The sequence below is a fragment of the Cyrtonyx montezumae genome, unplaced genomic scaffold (genome assembly GCF_038088225.1).
Source record: "Cyrtonyx montezumae isolate F1298 unplaced genomic scaffold, pur_monq_1.0 scaffold_3, whole genome shotgun sequence".
Lineage (NCBI taxonomy): Eukaryota > Metazoa > Chordata > Aves > Galliformes > Odontophoridae > Cyrtonyx > Cyrtonyx montezumae.
In genome coordinates, this window is record NW_027072034.1 from 106,335,219 (window position 1) to 106,355,280 (window position 20,062).

General features: G+C 40.7%; 2 protein-coding genes across 6 annotated transcripts in view; both read right to left on the reverse strand.

The window, feature by feature from the left end:
- NR2C1 (nuclear receptor subfamily 2 group C member 1) overlaps window positions 1–1,734 on the reverse strand; it is a 90,771-nt gene extending 89,037 nt beyond the window's left edge. For 4 of the 5 annotated variants that reach the window (XM_065742691.1, XM_065742692.1, XM_065742694.1 and 1 more), the window contains exon 1: window positions 1,650–1,734. The gene's annotated coding sequence lies outside the window, so the exon portion shown is untranslated. The remainder of the gene's footprint in view (window positions 1–1,649) is intronic. The other variant, XM_065742693.1, reaches the window with a different exon arrangement.
- A 4,989-nt stretch (window positions 1,735–6,723) lies between these two features.
- Window positions 6,724–20,062, reverse strand: part of FGD6 (FYVE, RhoGEF and PH domain containing 6) — a 64,803-nt gene continuing 51,464 nt past the window's right edge. Inside the window, exons 14-21 of the mRNA XM_065742662.1 lie at window positions 19,324–19,403; window positions 14,775–14,877; window positions 14,127–14,273; window positions 12,913–13,015; window positions 11,290–11,417; window positions 10,481–10,609; window positions 8,965–9,113; window positions 6,724–7,047 (exon numbers count right to left, since the gene is read on the reverse strand). Coding sequence (XP_065598734.1) covers window positions 7,011–7,047; window positions 8,965–9,113; window positions 10,481–10,609; window positions 11,290–11,417; window positions 12,913–13,015; window positions 14,127–14,273; window positions 14,775–14,877; window positions 19,324–19,403 — 876 coding nt within the window. The 3' untranslated portion in view covers window positions 6,724–7,010. The remainder of the gene's footprint in view (window positions 7,048–8,964; window positions 9,114–10,480; window positions 10,610–11,289; window positions 11,418–12,912; window positions 13,016–14,126; window positions 14,274–14,774; window positions 14,878–19,323; window positions 19,404–20,062) is intronic.

Here is a 20,062-nt window from a genome sequence, read left to right on the forward strand (position 1 = left end):
ATAGGAACATGCTTCCTTACAAAGTAAGTAGTGCCACATCAACAGACATTTGATTCATTCCATCCTCACAACCTCCATGATTTGGAAGTAGAGAGCAATTCCTCAGAGAAACCCTTTGTTGTTCTGAGCCTGTGGTTGGTATCACTCAATGCACACTCTGGAACCAAAGGCTGATGACTGAAGGGTAAGACTACGAACAGAATAAGGATTTGATTAACTGCATCTTTGCAATTTTACCCATCATTTTTCAACCTGATAACACCCTATTTCATGGCCTCATACCTTACACCAATAATATGCAGCCACAAGTGCAAACTGCTGAAAGCAGCCAGAAGCAGAACTGAAGGAGAAAGAAAAGAAAAGCTTACTCATTTACCCAAGGGTTTATTTGGATTTAGGAACAGTTTCGCTTCTCCCAACGAGTCTCCTGCACCGCACGCGACAGCTGCATGTGACAAAAGAGCACAGCACAGGCAGCAGTGCCAGCCCAGACTGCTGCTCCATGGCCACACCACCTCCCTGTAGGGGGATGCTCCCATCCCCCTGCTGTGGGGAAGCAGGCACTCGCACAAGAGCTCCCTGACCTGTTTCAACCAAATAATCTTAGGGCCTGCTAACCTGTGTAAGAACCCCAAAAGCCAGGATAGCTGGCTGCAGAAGGAAAAGGACACATGCCCCACCAGCTGTAGTGCTGACAGCTAAAATCCATTACTCCTCCTGCTCATACAGCAAACAGGCAAGCTTAACAACTTTGCATTGCTCCACTCCTTACACATAGCTGAACTCCCTACTTTAAGGGAGAGGTGCTGGCTTTTTTTGTTTGTTTCTTTCCCCCACAGATTTTCACCCAGACTTTAGCTGTAGATTACCTTTAGTATCTTAGGACATCTGCTTTCCTTCACAAGCTGTATGGGAACTACAGGAACCTTCCCAGCCGCCCAATTTTTAACTGCTTAACACAACGAACGCTGAGCATCAGCATAGAGAACAAGCAAACTAATCTTAACAGTGTAAACATTTATACTTTCATTAGGGAGAAAAGCCTAGTGAGAACTGACTGGCACGACAGATTTAGGTAGGTGCTAAGTATGTTTTGCACAGGAGACATTCCACAGCACGCTGTGCCATCAGCCCCAGCCCTTCCCCCACCCCGTCCCCAGTACACCTTTAACTACAAAACACATTTGCGAAATAATTCCCATTCAAAGTTAATTCTAGAGGCCATCCAGCCCTTTCCTGCATAAGACACAGTCATCTTCACAGAGACGCTAAGGCCTCTCCCCGCCCGCACGGCGCCCGGCCCCGCACAAGATGGCTGCACGCCGCCGGCGCTGGCGGCGGGAGGGGCCCAGAACGAGCGCGATGCGGGCAGCGCCCGCCCGCCCGCCGCGTCTCCGCCGCTGCCCGGGCGCGGCATGGTGCTGCCGGCAGCGGCGAACCGCGGCGGCGCGGCCCGGATGCGGGCGGCACAAGCGGTTCCTGTAGGTGAAAGGTCGGGGGGCGCGGGGCCGCCGCGGGACGGGGCGATGCCTGAGGCGGGCCGAGCCGGGCCCCGCGAAGGAGCAGGAAACGCGGCCGGGCGGTAAGCAACGAGCGGGAGCGAACGCGCGCTGCCCGACGGACACAACCGCGGGCGAGAGACGGCTCACCCGGCGGCACGGCGGTGGCGGTTCCGGCGCTTTATTTGTCGGCGGCGGCTCCGGCTCCGGGGGTCAGAGTTCGTGGCCCCGCCCCGCCCCGCCGAGGCGGCTGCGCCTGCGCACTGCGAGCCTGGGTGGGGCGGCGGGCTCGGCCGGTAACGGCGCCCGAGGGGAGGGGCGGGGCGAGGCGGCCTTTGTTTCCAGCTACTGGTCAAGTGCTGGACCAGGATGCTCAGCACCCCGCCCAACCTGGCCTTGAACATCTCCAGGCGTGGGGTATCCACAACCTCTGCGGGCAGCCTTTGCCAGCCCCTCACCACTCCAGTGAAAAACTTCCCCCTCTCATCGAAATGTCCTCTCCTTTAGTTTAAAACCATTCCCGCTTGTCCTGTCATCTACCCGTGTAAAAAGTTGATTTCTCTCATGTTTACAATCTCCCTTTAAGTACTGGAAGGCTGCGATGAGGTCTCCCTGCAGCCAACTCCAGGCTGGACAAGCCCAGCTCCTTCAGCTTGTCTTCATAGGAAAGGTGCTCCAGCCCTCTGAGCATCTTTGTGACCCTTCTGTGGACCCTCCAAAAGCATCCCTCCTGTGCCAGGGTCCCCAGGCCTGGACGCAGTACTCCAGATGGGACCTCACAAGGGCAGAGTAGCAGGGTATGATCCCCTGCCTCTCCCTGCTGGTCACCCCTCCTGTGATACAGCCCAGGATACCATTGGCATTCCAAGCTGCAAGCACACACTGCTGGCTCATCTCAAGTTTTTCCATCTACTTGGACCCCTAAGTCCTTCTCAGCAGGGCCGCTCTCAAGTTATTCTCCCAGACAGTATTCATTCCTGGAATTACCTCAACCCAAGTGCAAAACCTTGTGCTTTGCTTTGTTGAGCCTCATTAGGTTCACATAGGCCCAACTTTAGAGTTATTCAAGGCCCCTATGGATGGCATTCCTTCCTTCTGCTGTATCAACTGAATCACTCAGCTCATGCCATCAGCAATCTTGTCCCTGCATTCTTTTGGATGAGAGTTATAAAAAAATGCAAGTGATTTTTATATTGATGTTAATAAAATCATTCACTCTTGCCAGCTCCTTAGCTGCTTCTCCTGCCACGGCCCCAGAGCTGCAGCACAACTCACACCATCTCAAGATCACTAATTCAGTATTTACGAGCATCACATTTTGCTTATTGATCATACGCACTCCCAAAAGGCAAATGCCAAAAGGCACAATGAAATAATTCTAAATGTGAGTGATTAACTGGCTCAGCATTTCCTCAAAGTGCGGAATGACAGAATGCATGTAATGTATAATGCTCACCACTTCCCACGCAAACCTGACCTGCACACCCACTTTCCAAATGAAGGAGCTTGTTGCAAATTGTTAATAACAAATAGAGAGGAGCTTGCACTGAAGCTCATTTCGTACGAGTAGTCTGTTATTCTCCATAGAGCAGAACTGTCCCTGTAACCAATGAGAAATGTTTTGACCTTTTTAGCAAGTGACCCAATTCGTGTTTGTTCTGTATTACCAAGGCATGTCCATGTTGCTGTGTCAGCAAGGGTTGTTAAGACGCATCTCTATCTAAAACCCTTTTCATGCTGCTATTGCAAATTACCAAAAAAAGCACTTTCAGACTTCAGTTGGGGAAGCACAAGGAGCAGCAGAACTAACCTGGAACACACATCGCTCCCATCCAAGTCCTGATGAAGTCCTTATGCTAACAGGAACTGTGATTCAAGTGTTCTTAAATAGACACAGTAGAACTGGATTTTGCCAAAGGATTTATTAATGTAACACCTTTCATTTGACCTTACATAGGTGCAACTCTCTTCATTCTTTAGGATGGTTGTCTTGTGGGATGCTTCAAATAAATGAGCTCAAATACCATGACCATATCATGAACTTGTGAAGGTGTGGGTTTTCAGAGGGGCTGTGGAAGGGGGACCAGGAAGAAAAGGACTAAATAGCAAGAAGCAGCCAAGCAGCAGCAGGACATAAAGGTGGAAATAATTTTCACAGCAAATACATTGGGTTTTTTTAACGAGTGCATGCAATGTCTTGGCTGACAGGAGCAAGGCCGTTTAAGACTGTCAGATCCAGCAGTGAGCTGTCAGTCTGTGCACACAACCTACCTTTCAGACTTTGTTTCTGGTTCTAAGGGCAAAACATAGTACAGACTTCAATACAGATGTGCAAGATAATGACAGCCAATTTTGTTGTTTGGAAAGTGGTGAATAAACGAATTAGATAACACAAAAACCTGAAAATATTTCAAAAACAAACACAGACTCAGCTAATGTGAATTTATTTATACAAAAATGATACATATACACAGGAGTATTTACAACAACTTTGAGCTGTTTTTCGTTTACAAAATAAAAACTCTATTCTTCCATTTAGACAGCACAGTTTATGACTACTCCAAATAAAAACATATGTAGATGGTACATACAAGGGATGGCAGTTATGGTGAACAAATGCACTGAATTTGTCTTTCCAAACATCTCTTAACGTTATGGTGTAACATACATAATTTGGTAATCAACTTTCACACACAAAATATACCTACTAATGTGTGTTCCATGGTTGCTCAGCTATCCATTTGTTTCAAGTCCTTAGGGGATAAAAGAAAGCTTTAAGTCAAAGATTTCTTAAAGGCAATTCAGTATCGTAGGCTTTCCATTTATGCAAGAATAAAGATCCTAGAACTGATCTCCAATGCTAATGTTTGTCTCATTCTCTACAAACCAGTCCTAAATTATTAACTATAGATGCGTGTAAGAAGAGGTAGCCAGGTGTTTAAAAACTGCTGGTCTTGCTTAGTAAGTTTGCTGATGTAAGACTGGAATCTAGGAGTGACATTACTTCTGAGGGCAGTGAATCAAAACGGGAGGCAAGGCAGAGAAACAGACTAGCAGTTTGGAAAGCAACCATCTGAGAATGTTATGAAAAGCCTGTTTGTGGGCTCTTCACGTGATACGAAGCACTAGTGCTGGAGAAAGAGGAAAAGAAATATTCAAACATGCTCACAAAGACAACTTCATTTATTTCGCACATAATTAGACAGCAATATGCGCACTATGGTTTTTAAGGCTCTCAGATCTGTTTCTGCCACAGATGATTTTGTTCATGGATCAACTGTTTCTGGAAGAAGTCCTCTGATTTCTACAGAACTGCTGAGCTATTTTCTCACTGCACCTACTCACCAAGAGGTAGTTTGTTGCCACAGGAGGCAGAACTCAGGCACTCTACTCCGCCTGTGTTACGACTTTTATTGCTCTGCTTCAGTTTTACAGCAAGGAAATCAGTATTAGAACATAAATTAAAACTTAATACAGCTTGCTTCTAGCCAGATTTCTTATTGTTTGCCATTTCATGGCTTTCCATCTTAGTTGGTGTGCAGTCCACATAAAAATATTAAGCAGCTCTTCCCCTAGATAACATCAACTGGAACAGCTACATCACATGCATGTTGCATTGGTTCAGATTTATTTTGACTGCAGTAAAACCCATGTCAGAAATCACCCTGAAGAGACACACAGATAGCTTACTTGGCTTCAGCCACCTGCTGGTTTTGAAAGACTTAATAAAAGCCCTTTATATATTAAAAGAGAAGAAAATCCATTTATGATATTTGCATTAAAAAAGTGATTAAAGGCTTTGTTCCAACTCCTGCTGAATTTCAAACACTATCATCTGGTCACATCTCTAGCATTCACCAGAGAAGCTAGATCTATAGCCTTAAATCCCTGATGCAGAAAGGTACCCTACTGAAGTGCTTGAAGTCAGTAAAGTTCCTCATATACTTAAGCATTAGGTTTCAAAGCCCAGCATGAACTTAACAGAAGCTCTGGAAAATAAATCTCTTCAGAGCTACCTGTGTTACTGTCTTAGACTTGATCATGAGGTATTTGAGGGCCTATGAATTTTGGTTCATGTTTTCATTCTTGGCCTTTCTGTTCTATCGTCCTTTTCTTTCCTTCACAAGGCTTTAATACAGCTATCAATGCAGATTAAAACTATTCATATGAAAGTTAATGGCTCTTAACCCCGCTTTCACAACTAGCTTGAGAGGACTACTGAACAATGTTGCATACAGAATAACAAACTGGCTACATGTGCACTGCTTTTGACATAAAAATAGCTTCCTATGGTGTGGTGTTCATAGTTCTAGTTCCATTTATGCTATTACAGTGTTAACTATTTTCCAAAAACTTAAGTAGAATAAATGCACCAGAATCATCAGCAAGTGTTTTCCAATGAGGTATACTGACAATTTTCTTAACCAAAACCAACTGAAGTGTTTTTTTAAAGCATCAAACAGAACAAATAATAGTGTAAACCACAAGTGTTTCAAATCATCCTATGCACTTTCATGCCATTTGCACTAAAAAAGTTGTGTTTTCTTGGTATGGCAGTTCCAGTTTAAATAGTTTTAAGTTTTTGGGAGAAGGGCAGCACATGTTTAGTGTTCTCTGAACAGTAGTTTACAGTCTTTCACACTGCATACAAAAGTCATTTGACACAGTTTTGAAACAAATAATGCAAAAAATGTATTTTTAGTAAAAAAATACTGCTTTAAATTACTAATGGGAAAAAGAAAACATATCCTGAAATTGTTTGAATGCAACTCATTTAGTCACTTTGATATCTGTAGGACTGTCAAAGCTCTAGTGCTTTATCTCTGTACTTGTAAAATCTGTTTTAAAATACTTTTCTCTTTTCTCTTTTTTTCATACCTGAATTGTGCTTTGTAATTGTTTCTGTGATATATAATATGTTGTGCTATTTTAGTTGGTATGCAAGAGTTCAACTGCTACTCATGGAAAAGAACTGCATTATCATACAATTCTCATAAAGGAGTTTACATAGCCAATAAAGATCCAAAACCTTTAAAATTCCTATTCTGATCTGTTCCTGCTAAACTGCAAGCTGTGTATCAGCAAGTGAAGGCCTATACACAAACCATGAGAAATTACACAACTGCAATAGATTTGTTGCTGTTTGTTTTGTGGTTTTTTTTTTTAAATAGAAGCACAAACTTCAAGGATATGTTGACCTAGGATATTGTAGGTGGTTACCTGCCATTCTGAGGACAAGGGCACTTGGGGCCTCAATGCAGACCTCACAAACAATTTTGAGCATCAAAGTAAACATTGGAATTTAATAAATAACACATTTTGTATCAACACAGAAATACACACAATTATTTAAAAAAATATTACCTTACACTAAAAATGCAACAACTCCTACTGCTGACAAATATACAGTTTTGTGTAGGTTGACACGGAAGGATTCAATTCCTTTTAACAGTTTCTGTAGTCTGGTTTACCATCATCCTCGGACATTTTGCTTTAGACTTGCTGACACTGCTATAGTACAGTGCCTTCTTGAAAAGCTTCTATCCACCTATTGGAAAACAAAACACTGTTATGGAATTGCTGGTAAGACTGCAAATTACGCTGCCCACTCCCTGCAGACTGACACAGGTAGCATTGCACCTCCAATACCAGTTGTTCTGTTAGTGCAAATGCCAAAAATCTATCCAGTGAGTCCAAACATATGAAGCTTGCTAAAGATGTATTAAATATTAGTACAAGGCCAGGTTATACATACATAGATTTTTTTTATTTTTTATTTTTTAACTTAATTTACACCATAAAGAAAAAAGCTGGGCATGTCAGGGTTGTATGAACTTTACTGATATCTTTGTATACCCTTCTCTGATTTCACAGCAGCTATGGCCCAGGATAAACAAGGACACTACCAGAGCTGAGCCAGCCGTCTGCTTAGGGCAGGCCCACTGCTTTTGCTCCTGGTACAAGGACATTAGCGAAGGACTGCCAGGCTGAAGGAGGAACCCACAGGGAACACTCATACTTAACTGAATGCCAAAATCTCAAACCACTCTCTTATTTCTTAGGGTTCACTGTATTTTTCACTGTCATTAGTTCATTAAAATTAATTAAAATTCCATTAGAAATAAAAATACAACAAATTCACAAACATTCTCAGCATTGAGCACAACACTAGACTAAAAAAATTCAAAGCTCAGCAAAAGTAAACATCTGTTAAAACTTAGGAAAACGCATCAGATATTTCTTTGGCCCTAAGAAGGAAAAACAGTGTACACTAATGAGAACAGGCCAACAGAGTGTTATTTGTTTTTCGAATTTAGTGCTATCAAAGCAGGATTTATCTTGCATGTTCCATATAAATCTATTAAGGATATTAAATACTTGGAGAAAGCTTGCAATTTAAGGTACTTAATGCAATTCCTAGCCTTAGAGCACCTTCAATTCAAATTTTTCCTTCTGATTACAAAAGCCACCTTCTGAACTGAAAACAAAGCTATTAGATGCCTTGGATTTTTTTTTTGTTTGCTTTGTTTTATATAGTACAAATGAGGATTCTTTTGTGTGTTTCCAGTTAACAGAAAAGGAAACATTTGCCAGACAAAATACACCCCCAAAAAGCTAATGAAGACTTTGCATGCAGAGAAGCATCATTAAGCATGTCTCCTCCTGCTCAATGTCATGGGTACGTTGTTCTTTAGAATGACCCTATTTACACAAAACTCTACCTACATCCATTTGATCGTTTAGGGATTAATAATGAATTAGTGAACCAGTGAAATCTATTGTATTAATGTAAAATCCACTTGGGAAAGCTTCACTGATAACTGGTAACTCCAAATTCAGATGTGGCTGCAGGACTTCAAGCAGTTTCGTGTGAATGCTTTGGATTCAGACTTCTCATTTGAGCATATTAAACGTGCTAATATGCTCATGCATAGCTGCATACACACTTCAAGCTTCCATACCTTATTTTTTAGGTTTCTCTTTTTGTTTTCTAAGTGCATACATTCATATAAATTAACTCACACGTACAGCTGGAAATAAAATGCAAACTGGGACAGGTCAGTTAGATTTTAGAACACATTTTGCAGATTTCTAGAAAGAAAACATTCAATTTTCACTTGACACGGGAGAGAGATGATAGAATAGGCTATGAAAATGAAAAGATCTTTTATTTTATCTTGAATTTTTCCATTGTCCTACATTTATTCCTCCGCAGAGGACAGTCAGCTTCTTCATTTAAAGAAAAACAGAAACAAAACCAAGGTTTTTCCCAATCTCACTTGGTTTTGATTGAATTTTCCAAAGCCCTAATGAAACCAGGACCTGAATTTAAGTTATTTATTTTAAAACTTTATTCAATATGCACCTTTTGTACATATGCTTAATCCATTAATACTAACACGTATGATTTACAAAACATTATTCCTGGAAAAACTAACAGGAATGAATTCAAATAGTTTCTTACTTTTGAGCTGAATGGGGATCATCTGCTTTGAATATGTAAAATAAAGTGTTTTTGTGCAGTAAATGGAACACTCTAGACTCTGAGTTTTCATCTCTGACTTCACTGACTGTGAATCCCAGTAAAGGCTGGCTCTCTAGCGCTGCCACATCCTATTTTATAGGAGAAAAAAGTGAACAAGACAAAATTAGAGCAGGTAAGATATATTAAACAATGCATTTAAGACTACCTTCATGCACTATACCATAGCAGATTGTGCAGCAAACAAGCTGTTAAAAATACTCATGCACAAAATACTCTGCTTTTTCTTTTTTTAATAATCACCACACATCCATTAAAGAACAGGAAAATAACAGATTTATGTGATCTTCAATTCTGCTGTTGTTTTTTTTCTTCCTAAAAACATCTGCCTTGTCTTTTACTGTATGGTCTCATTATTCTGCCTGGTAAGGGCCCATTACATCACAAGATCAACTCCTGCCTGGCAGCAGAGCAAACAGCCCAGTACTCACTCCAGCAACCTTCCTAACATCTTAAGAGGGACATGGGATACTCATAGTTGCACTAAACACACTAAGAGCAGGAGCTATGGATGTTGATGATGCTCTCAGGTACTGAAGTCGCACTCCAGATGGTTTTGATGGCTAAATGTATTTTACTTTCTGTTGTTGAAAATTAAAAGGATGGAAAAAATATACTGCTGAGAGCTTGAAAGTGGGCTGGCAATACCTTTAACAGATCTTGATGTATTTTGTTCTTGAAAGCTGTAATCAAGCTATCACATGAGATAAAAACAACTCCAGCTCTACAATACATCCATATATAATGCAAACTGTTGTAAGATATGTTAAAACCACAGAATACTCAATGCATGCTGAGACTATTATTCACTGCAGTAGGATTAAACGTTGTCTAGGGAGCCTGCTTTGGCAGAGGAGTTGCACTCGATGATTTGTGGAGGTCCCTTTCAACCCCTACCATTCTGTGATTCTAAATAAACAAGCCAATGCCATTAGACAAGATGCATTTCTTATTTCCTATAGCAGCACTGTATATTAGATAATAATTCATAGATTCCTGGCTGGAGTACACAGTTTGAGGAGAAATCAAAGAGATTTAGTTTGCTCATTTCCCAAGCATTCAAAGTACCTTAAGAAATTACAAAACAAGGTATTTCCAGGTGCTTTTATCACGTTGGTTTTATCATGTTGGCTTTGCCACTGTATTTGAATGATGCATCTAAACTGAATCCCCTCGTTTATTCAGCTGGTTCAGAACATACCTACAGCTGCAGTAGTGTACAGTGCAGAGGCAATCAAAGCTGAAGTCTGGAGTCAGAAACATCACAGCTGTATCTATATTATGGTATCAAGCTCACTGGGCTTTTCCAAAATTCAACACTGCAATCTGATCAGTTACTATGAGGTGATCTAACTTTACAGCCTGTTTCTAGATCACAAAAATAAACAGATTTTACAATATGGTATTATCATTTGATTTCAGTTACATCATCTCTTACCTCACTAGCAGCATATGTGTACAGCACCTTATTTTTTATAACAAACCATAGGTGCTTCCATGGTTTCTTACTGCCCTTAGATCTGTGTAAGTAGCCACTCATGGTAGAGTCTTCTGTATTTGCTGAAACCTGAAATGAAAAGAAACCCCCAAAAGTATGTATACATCTATCCAGGTTTTTGCTGTACAGCTTTTTAAGTAACAGATCTCCAGAACTGTTCTGTCAAAGACAAATTTTCATCTCAAGTTAGCACTGATACTCAGCACAGATGGCTGAAAGAAAGACTAGTTTGTCTGCCACTATCTATCCAGCCTGGAAGAGAGAATTCTGCAGTCACTAAGAGCTGCTGGGACTTCATTTATATGCAGTAGGACAAGAGAGTGCTCCAACACTAAGGCCCACATACACCTAGATATCATACATTCTTGTATAAGAAGGCAATATTACTTCCTCCTGTTTCCAAAATCTCCAGTGTAGGCTGGCTTAGTGGAGTCCTATCTTTTCTACTTGTAAACCAGCGGATGAGTTGGTGCGGGAATTCCCTGAAACACAGGGAAGCAAGAAGCAAATTACAGTTCCAGACCGTATGAATCACAGTCTCCCAGGCTCTTAACACGGTTCATACACTGCCCCATAGTTCAGGTTCCTGCCTATGTAAAACCAAGGCCCAAACCACTGTTACAGTGGTTGTTACACCTGTTACAGGTAAACTGTGACTTTGGATTCTAAAGAAGACAGCTAAAATATGGAATTATCTTTTCATTGTTAAAATGGATTATATAATTATAATTGGTCAATAAAGCACTTACTTCTTTGAGGGCTGCAGGAATTTTTTTCTGCTTTCTTCCAGAGGGAATACTATGTAATACTGTAGACAAGGCACTTGATGGAGATTTATGGTTGACTGGGGATCCAGTCTTAGGAGTGCACTGGTTATCTGAAACACACATAGGATGAACATATTGCTTTAATGTCACAGATGACTAAGCATAGGCAGTGATTCCTGGACTTTCTACTAAAAAGCAGCTGGTATTTTTATTCTGATTGCAGCGTTTCAAATGTAACACCTAATCACATTAAATTCAGAGTTAACTTTTTCAATATCTTCAGGATAATAATAACAAAAAAGACACAGCACAAGAAATTTAAAACCGAACAGACTGGTCGTCTTTGTTTCCAAAGTCTGTTTTGTTGATGCAAAAGTCTTTACCTACATGCAGAGTAAAAATTCAAATCTTAAAAAACCATACCAAGTTTTCAGAAATGTCCTCTGCAGCTCAGTCTGTATTATCTCTGTTCCCCAACTCTGTCCTCCAGTTCTCTCCGTCTGATATCTTCTCTGCTTTTTGCAGCACAGATGCTGCAGGTTTTCTCTTCCAGCATTATGCCACCACATGCACATAGGCTTCTAGATTGTTCCCAGCTCCAAAGTACTCACTGTTTTTTTCTCCACTGCACTACACAGTTCCTTCACTTACTTTGGAAGATATCTGCAGTACTTCACTCCTATAAAACTCCTTTTTTCTATGGCCACGCACCACTAGTTTCCAGCCCAGCCTGGACAGAGCAGGGCTGCCCTAAGCTTCACTGACTCCTCTTCTTGAGATGTCCCTGAACCGGGTGAGGCTCTTAACGAGAAGAGCAGAAAAGTAATTGGATTGCCAGCTGTACTGCACCTGCTCTGCAGCTTTTTCCAGTTAGAAGCAACTGCAATCGCCTGCAGCATAGCAGCCCCTACTGCCCAATGCGTAGACCTGCATCCGGCCCTGGCAATCCATCTACCCTAACTTCACAGACTGTCACCGTGAGGAGGAGAGATGTGGATCCTGCTTCCTACATCACCATGACAACCGCCACTCCCAGCATGCTGGAATTATTAATTATTCCACTAGGGCATCACTGATTTCCTCAGATACCTGACAGAGCTACTGTTGACCTGGAGCCTCTGCCAGAGATAAACATTTTCAGTCCCTGCTTGTGTATCCTATACTGTAGTCTTTGAACAGAACTCAGAACAAGGTTTGTGAGACAGGACTGGATCCCCCACCTCACCCAGAACTTCAGCTGTCTCAGCAGCTTCGATGGCAAAAACGAAGTCTACATTCATACAAGTTACAGAGGACAGAAGTACATGCGAACTCACTGAGGGCAGGTCATGGTAAGTTGCAAGGATTTCAGTGTACACTTATATCCTGTAGTAAAAGCAAAGTAATGTAACACAAGTTACCTCAGAAAGATAGGAACAGCCAGTGTATTGCAAATTCACTTTCTAGCTTACTCCACAGAAATGTGTTTGGGCTCCTGTCACCTCAGCTGCCTATAGCTTTCCAGGCACTAGCAGAACTAGGCAGTTGAGCCCAGCTGTAATGATAAGGCACATGTGATGACAGTAAGAGCACAGAGATAAGACAGTTTGTGCACATTTTCTTTACCTTGTTTTTGTAGCTCTCTGAAGCAATGATCACATACTCTTGCTGGCTGATTTTTCATATAGTCTAAACCATGTTTATTTGATGAACAAGCTTGACAGACAATCTGGAAACAAACAGAAGCATGATTGTTCATGATATATACCTGTAAATCAACAAATATTCAAAGATGTTTACTTCAGTACTGTTAATAACTGAACCTCAAATAGGCACTATTTTACACTGAAAATGGATTAAGACCTTGTCTTGTTCTTATGTTCAAATATACTGGTCCTCTCTCCTCTAAATAATAAAAAACAGGAAAAAAAAACACTCAATGACATGAGTTAATCATAGAATCGTTTGAGTTGGAAGAGACCTTTGAAGGTCATCTGGTCCAACTCCCCTAAATGAACAGAGACACCTACAGCTGATCAGGTTGCTCAGAGCCCCGTCCAGTCTGACTTTGTCTCCAGGGATTTTATCACATCTATCACATCTCTGAGCACTGTTGACCAGTGCTTATGATTAAAAAACACTTTTCCTTATATCTAATCTAAATATCTTATCTTTTACTTTGAAACCATTTCCCCTTGTCCTGTCACAACAGACCTTGGTAAGAGTCTGTCCTCTTCTTTCTTATAGCCCCTAATTAGCCATTGTTAATAATTAATGAAAAGCAAATTAAGCATACTGTGTAACTAAACCATTATATTCAGAAAATTTTAAAGGAATAACTGAAAGTAGTTATCGCTCTCTTGAAACTTTCTCTCTAACACAGATGTCTCACTTGTATTGAATTCCATATTCACATTCATTCCATATTCACCGCATTGAATTCCAAAATAAACATTCTTTAGATATATCTGCATTTCATAACAGTTAAGTACAGCATAAATTTAGTATTAACTTTAGAAAACAAATTTTTATTTATCCTATAAATCAGTGAGGACGATACTTTGAACATTTCAGCTAGCATTCTTGGTTTGTATAGTACAATTGCACAAGTGGGAAACAAACATAAATAATATCTCAAAATGCAAACTAAGAAACACAGTGTCTTGAGGTACCAGATTTATTGGTCTGTTTCAACCTCGTACTCTACACTAAACAGGCTGGTTTTGCTCCATACAACTGTTCCCCAAAACAGCTTCTATGGTGCGGTCAGGCTCTGCCTGTATTTATCACACAAGGAACCCTAATAACTAAAAGAAAAGGTAATCAGAACATTGTCCAACCTTTCCACATGCCCTGCAGTGATGCCTTCTCCACGTCAGCGTGAACTCACTTGTACAGATCATACACATAGTAGCTCTAGTATCAGGAATCCAGATAGGAGCCTTTGATCCTAGTGGGCTAGCTTCTTCCTGCTTCTCAGTATCTGCCTAAGAGACAACAGGCAGAACGCTTACATTCAGTGATGAAAAACAACACAAATACATATCAGTGATCATAGGTTAACTCTCATAATGTTGGGAAGACTTCTCTGATAAATTGCCATGGCCTTAATGTTACCTACTATTTCACCAGTGACCTCTGTAATGCAAGCATAAAGAGAGTGGTTTAATTAGTTCAAAAAGGCAGCGTGACTACCAAGCTTTACCAGATGCTATGTTTTAAAATATTCCCCTGTTATCTTTCTGTTTTCAGGATTACAGAGAGAACTGAAAAGATTGGTTTGGATTTCTTGGAAGTAGGTAATTTTAGATTTCAGAACTAGATAATGTTATGAAACATTGTTCTGTTCTATCATCACCTATTCTCTTATTGATTACTGTTCTGTTTTGTTGTTCATCATGGGAAGCCTCTTGCATCTCTAGAAAGCTACAAAGAAACTTTTTATTTAAAGAGAAAACAAAATGGGCTATAATCACAGTGTGATATACCTCTTCAAGACTTCTGCTAGGATTAAATGTGATTCTCTTTTTTGTATAGTCTTCAATTGACCTGGAGATAGCTTCTAACCATTCATCTCTTTCTGTAGCAGAACTGTTGGGTTAAAAAAAAAAAAGAATTTGTAATTAACATTTCAAACTTAGAAGTGAGTATTGTTGAGAATTCTGTTAGCTTTATTACACAATGATTTAACTCTCTTGACGTTTCCAGTCTCCAGTTCCTATGAAAATTAGTATTAATTTATATATATTGTATATATAAACCAACTGCATGGTGCTAATTATTTGTGTTAATAATGATTCTGTGTCTGTTGTTAATAATGTGGACTCCTTTCCTCTTTTTCTTCCTCCCAACATAGCCTACGATTGCTTCAAGGTTTGTACATCATTTTCTCCACATGCCCATAAACTGCTTGAGTGCCACTGGTGTAAATGGAGCTCCCAGAACACAGGCACAGGCTCTTCCTCTCAAGGAGGAATCTAAAATGTCAGCAAGTATTTTAAGTATTTTCCCCCCTTCCATCTCATGGTGCAGTCTGTCATACCCAGCCCTGTGAAACGCCAAACTTTTGCCCAAAAAATGCAGTTTCTTCTCCAGCCCTCTGCTCCTGACTGTTTGATCCTACAAAGTCTTCACAGAAGAATTATGCTGCTTTGATTTTACTTTTCCAAATTTTCCACTGGAATAGCCAACCCAAAGAGAGAAACGATCCTGTGTCTGATGAGCAAAGCGCAGCTTATCTTTCAGCTGCAGGGACTTACCTTCTACCTTGTGCCAGAGTGTATGTACACAAGGCTACGCAGTGGACTTTAAGTACAGTAAATTGGACTGGGAAGCCAATTCATACTGAAGCAAGCTCTTCCTCAGGATCAGCATACTGCCTGGGCTCATCACACAGCTGAGCAATTGCATGTGCTAGCACAAAGGAGGGCACAGACTGGCAGTGGAAAAGCTAGACTGCTTACTTAAGATGCAACACCAGCTTAGAAAGGGCTTCTGACATTTAAACCAGATATGTCTACCAACCACATATTTTATTCCTTGCTTCTTAAATAGTATCACATACATTTATTATTTTTTTGAAGCAAGAAATTGAACATGATGCATTCAAAACAGAAGTGAGGGAAGAAAGCAACCATTTAGGTGTGTGACATTAATTATTATTATTTATTGGATGTTGTTGGTGAATTTGGAAGCTTTGATTCTTTATATTTTGAGCCAAGGTTTTGACCTGCATGAAATTGGGTACTATGTAGAATCAGAGAGGATAAATCTCATAAGGCAAACACAGGAGAAGCCTGCGAGGCATAGGGGAAAGCATGATCAAGTGCACACAGCAACATCAGAACAAAAGGAGAGGAAATAAGAAAGAAGCAAAGGCAAAGCAATGTATTATTGTCTGGCCTAATATCTCACACTCTGGGTGGAACATTTTGTTCAGTGTATTTACCCTTGCTTCCTCATCTGCTAAGAAGGATGTAGCATTAGCTACATAGCATTCTTAATTCCAAACAATTCCTTCTGCCATCCCTCCTGGCCACACTGCACTGCCACCTCCCTTGCTGCAGTTCCAGCAGTGGTTGCGTCTTTCCTAAAGCTGCCTTGTTCACTAAAATTGCAGTTCTCTTCATTTTACCCATCTCTTTGTGTTTATAACATTAGCTAATAAAACAGCAGAACATTTAAACAGACTGCAGAGTCCCAGCCATTGCTGTTTCTGGCACACATGTGAAGAGCACACACTGCATCTGCTCCACGCAGCCAAACTGTGTGGGGTCCCACGAGGGCCCCCAGGAGGACACCTCTGTTGTTTCCAGGCTCAGAGTCCTCAGGCTCCTCTCACAGCTGTACCAGTCCTGCATGAGCTGCCCTTCAGTCAGGAGAGGACCGAGCCCTGGCTGCTTGCACTGGCTGTCAGCTCTCTCCATTGGGGAGGCAGGGCCAGCTGGCCTTGCAGCATGCCAGGCTGGAGTGGCTCTTGTTTTCATAACCTACACTTTATTCTCCACTGTGCTGTATCATGTAGATTCACTTGTTGTTGTTTTGATTCTTTGTTTTTATTAAGAGATTTCTAGTGCTACACTGCATCGTACCATGTAAAATAACCCACTTTCCTATAGACAATCCAAGAAAGCTGAAACTTCAGTGCAGACTAGATAAAGCAGAATGCTAGTGCAGTCAGTAAAATTGAAATCTGAAGCAAGAAAGCCTCTTGTTTGGGCATTAATCTGTGCTTCTGTCATTAACTGGCTTACGTTTTATTACTAGCTATTTCTCACTAGCTTAATTGCTCCCCTCCCCCGACTCAGCCCCCAGAGTTATTTCAATGTCTCTTCTTTTGTGCACACTTGACATCACACTTAATATCTGAAAAAACACAAAAGATATGTTTGTCCCTGATATCTCTGAGATTAATTTAAGAAGCTGTTGCAGTGAGGAATCAAATGGAAGGTGCAGTCTGTATTAACACGATACCAATTCTCTACACATTTGCGCTATTTATCCTAAAAGCAGTGTCACAAACATGCAAACAACTATTACTAGTAGTATTGTTTCCACAATAAACCCAGGCCTTGTTTACAGGCAATTAATAATTAACAATCCAAATGCTCTCATTCACACCTGGATCCCCAACACAAAGGATCCCCTTTCATCCCAAGCAAATGCAACCTCTCCATGACAAGGCTGTGTAACTTTGGGCTCTTGCACACACACTGAGTGTCCAATAAATATAGAAATAACAGAAATGAATGCTCTCCATATGCAAGGTTCCCAATGTAAGAAAAAAAGATCAAGTCAAAGCAGTTTTAGTTGGTAACATGAGGGTAATTTCAGTAATTTCAAGGACAAGAGAAAAGAGTCTCACAAATGGCACTCGGTGTGTTGGAATGTTACAGGTTTTCCCTCTTGCATCAGCATGTATTTCATAGATGTTACTTTTAATCTACCATTTAATCAGCTCCTCAGAAAGAAGAAGCTATCCTCTTCTGTAAAAAATTACATATTTCAAGATGATAATCTCTTCACAAGATCAAATTAACCTTTCTTCATTACTTTTCACATTACAAACATCTTTATGTATTTGTGCAAAACCTAGTGACCAAGGCACCTAAGCAGGACAGAACTGCTCATGTAACAGTGGTACAGAACCACAGTGCAATGCATCTTTGTTCAAAGGAATCGAGAGAAACATGAGAATTTGTTGGGAAAGACATCAATACTTCTTTCATGCCTGTTGTTATAAATAACTACTGCTCAGACAACTGAAATGCTTCCTCTGGCCACTCTAACAAGGCTAACCTTGGTTTACCCCCCAGCTAGAGATACTTCTATCTCTGAGCAGACGTCCTAATGTCAGTATTTACAAGGTCACAGAGAAAACAGCAGTCTACCCTTGCTCAGCTTTGCTAAATAGAAGAGAAAACATGTCTTTCTTCATTGATATCAGCACTGTCACAAGTGACAGACTGTATCAAAAATCAAACACAGTGAAAACAGCAATCCACAAAACAAGCTCTTTGTTAGGGGCATCTCACTGAAGGCAGACCAGAACCACTCCAGCTTAGCAGCTGCTGTATGAAAAAAATTATTTATTTGTTAAAGAAAAGCTTCATTTCTGTACTTCCTGTCATTTCTGTAATTTTATGTCTCATTCAGCGCTTCAACGAGATCCATTTCTTGCCTGAATTACACTGTTATTTTAGCTAGATGACCAGAATGATGCCTTACAATTTTTATCAGTTAACAGAAATGTCAAAGTGTATTGTTATGTCTCATATCCTGTCCTGCTAATGCACTGAGCCAGAATATCAGTAACTCTGGAAGAAAAAAACAATACAAAAAAGCAAAGCCTAACATTAACTGAAGTGAATTTTAATTCTTTTTCATCACAAAGAAATGCAGCGAGACAATAATTTTTCTATTTACTTAAAAGTTTCTGAATGTGCAGCAAAGTTGAAAAGGAAGAAAAATCAAAGAGTTCTGTTCAACTTGATTAGTACTTAGCTCTCTTGAGGACAGCAGAAACCCTAGTAGCTGCAGAGAATTAAGCCCAAATTGTTCAAATGGCAGCCACACTGATTACAGTTTTTGTGATTCCATCTATTACTTTATAACAGAGAATCCTCCTTACAGGTCAGAGCAGTCCGTATCACAGCCTACAAATTCATGTGGCATCCACAAAACAGATGATATACAAGTAGGTTTCCTATCTGACAGCCCATTAAAAAAAGACTAAATATTCAAAATCAGTATTTAATTGTGAACAAAAGCAAATGAGAATGAAGCCCACTTTAATTCTAGAATTCCATCTGTTGGTCCCTCTATTCCACTGCAGTGTTGGCTGGTGTTCTAGCCAGCAGTAACTTCTCATTATGTAAGTGCAAAACAAGCTGTAAAGAGCTTAGGTAAAAAGCTAGTGTTCTAGCCAGCAGTAACTTCTCATTATGTAAGTGCAAAACAAGCTGTAAAGAGCTTAGGTAAAAAGCTTCTGAGACTTGAAATCACATTTTAAAATCATTATGGATTTGTGAGACTCACCTTGCTGAAAGAATGAAGGATCTCTCTACACTTTCTATGTTCAGTTCATTCTGATAGGCTTCCTGGGATGGCTTTTTAACCTTCAATTGAGAGAGAAAAGTTTACATTCAAACTGATGTGGTACTTCCATGCTGCATTATTTTTATTTATTGCAAAGTCTCATATTTTTACCACAGAAGGGGCAGATCTCATAGGAATGAGATTGCACAAGATCCTTAGTGCCAAGATGCAGTAAAATTACAGAGTCCACCATTTTATTTCACTGTGGCACCATAGGAACACTTGAGATGTACACAGGAATGAAGTTGAGGGGATCCCAGACACCTCCCGCTGTGCTTCAGTATTCCCAACTTCTCCTGCAACTATGCAAAAAAGCACACTGCAGGACAAAACACAGGCCAGTGGTGTGCTCCAGGTCAGCATCTGTCCCACATCCCCTTGGGCTGGATCTCTGGTGATTCTTCTGAGATACCAAGTTTCAAACACAAAATTTTGAAAGTTAGGAGTGTTTCTGAGCCAGAAGGACAAGACATCTGCTGGCAGAAGAGAGGCTGCAGCTCTGCCTGTTAAAGTTCAGGCCTGGGAGCCAGATTTGTGTTCTGGCTGGACTCGGTGCTTGTTTCTGACAGAATCAGAGATGAGACACTTGATTCCTGTGGTGATGGCTTGTTATTCCCACTGCCATGCCAGAGACCATGTCAATATCTGGCATACATGTTCTTTGCCACTACCTACAGGG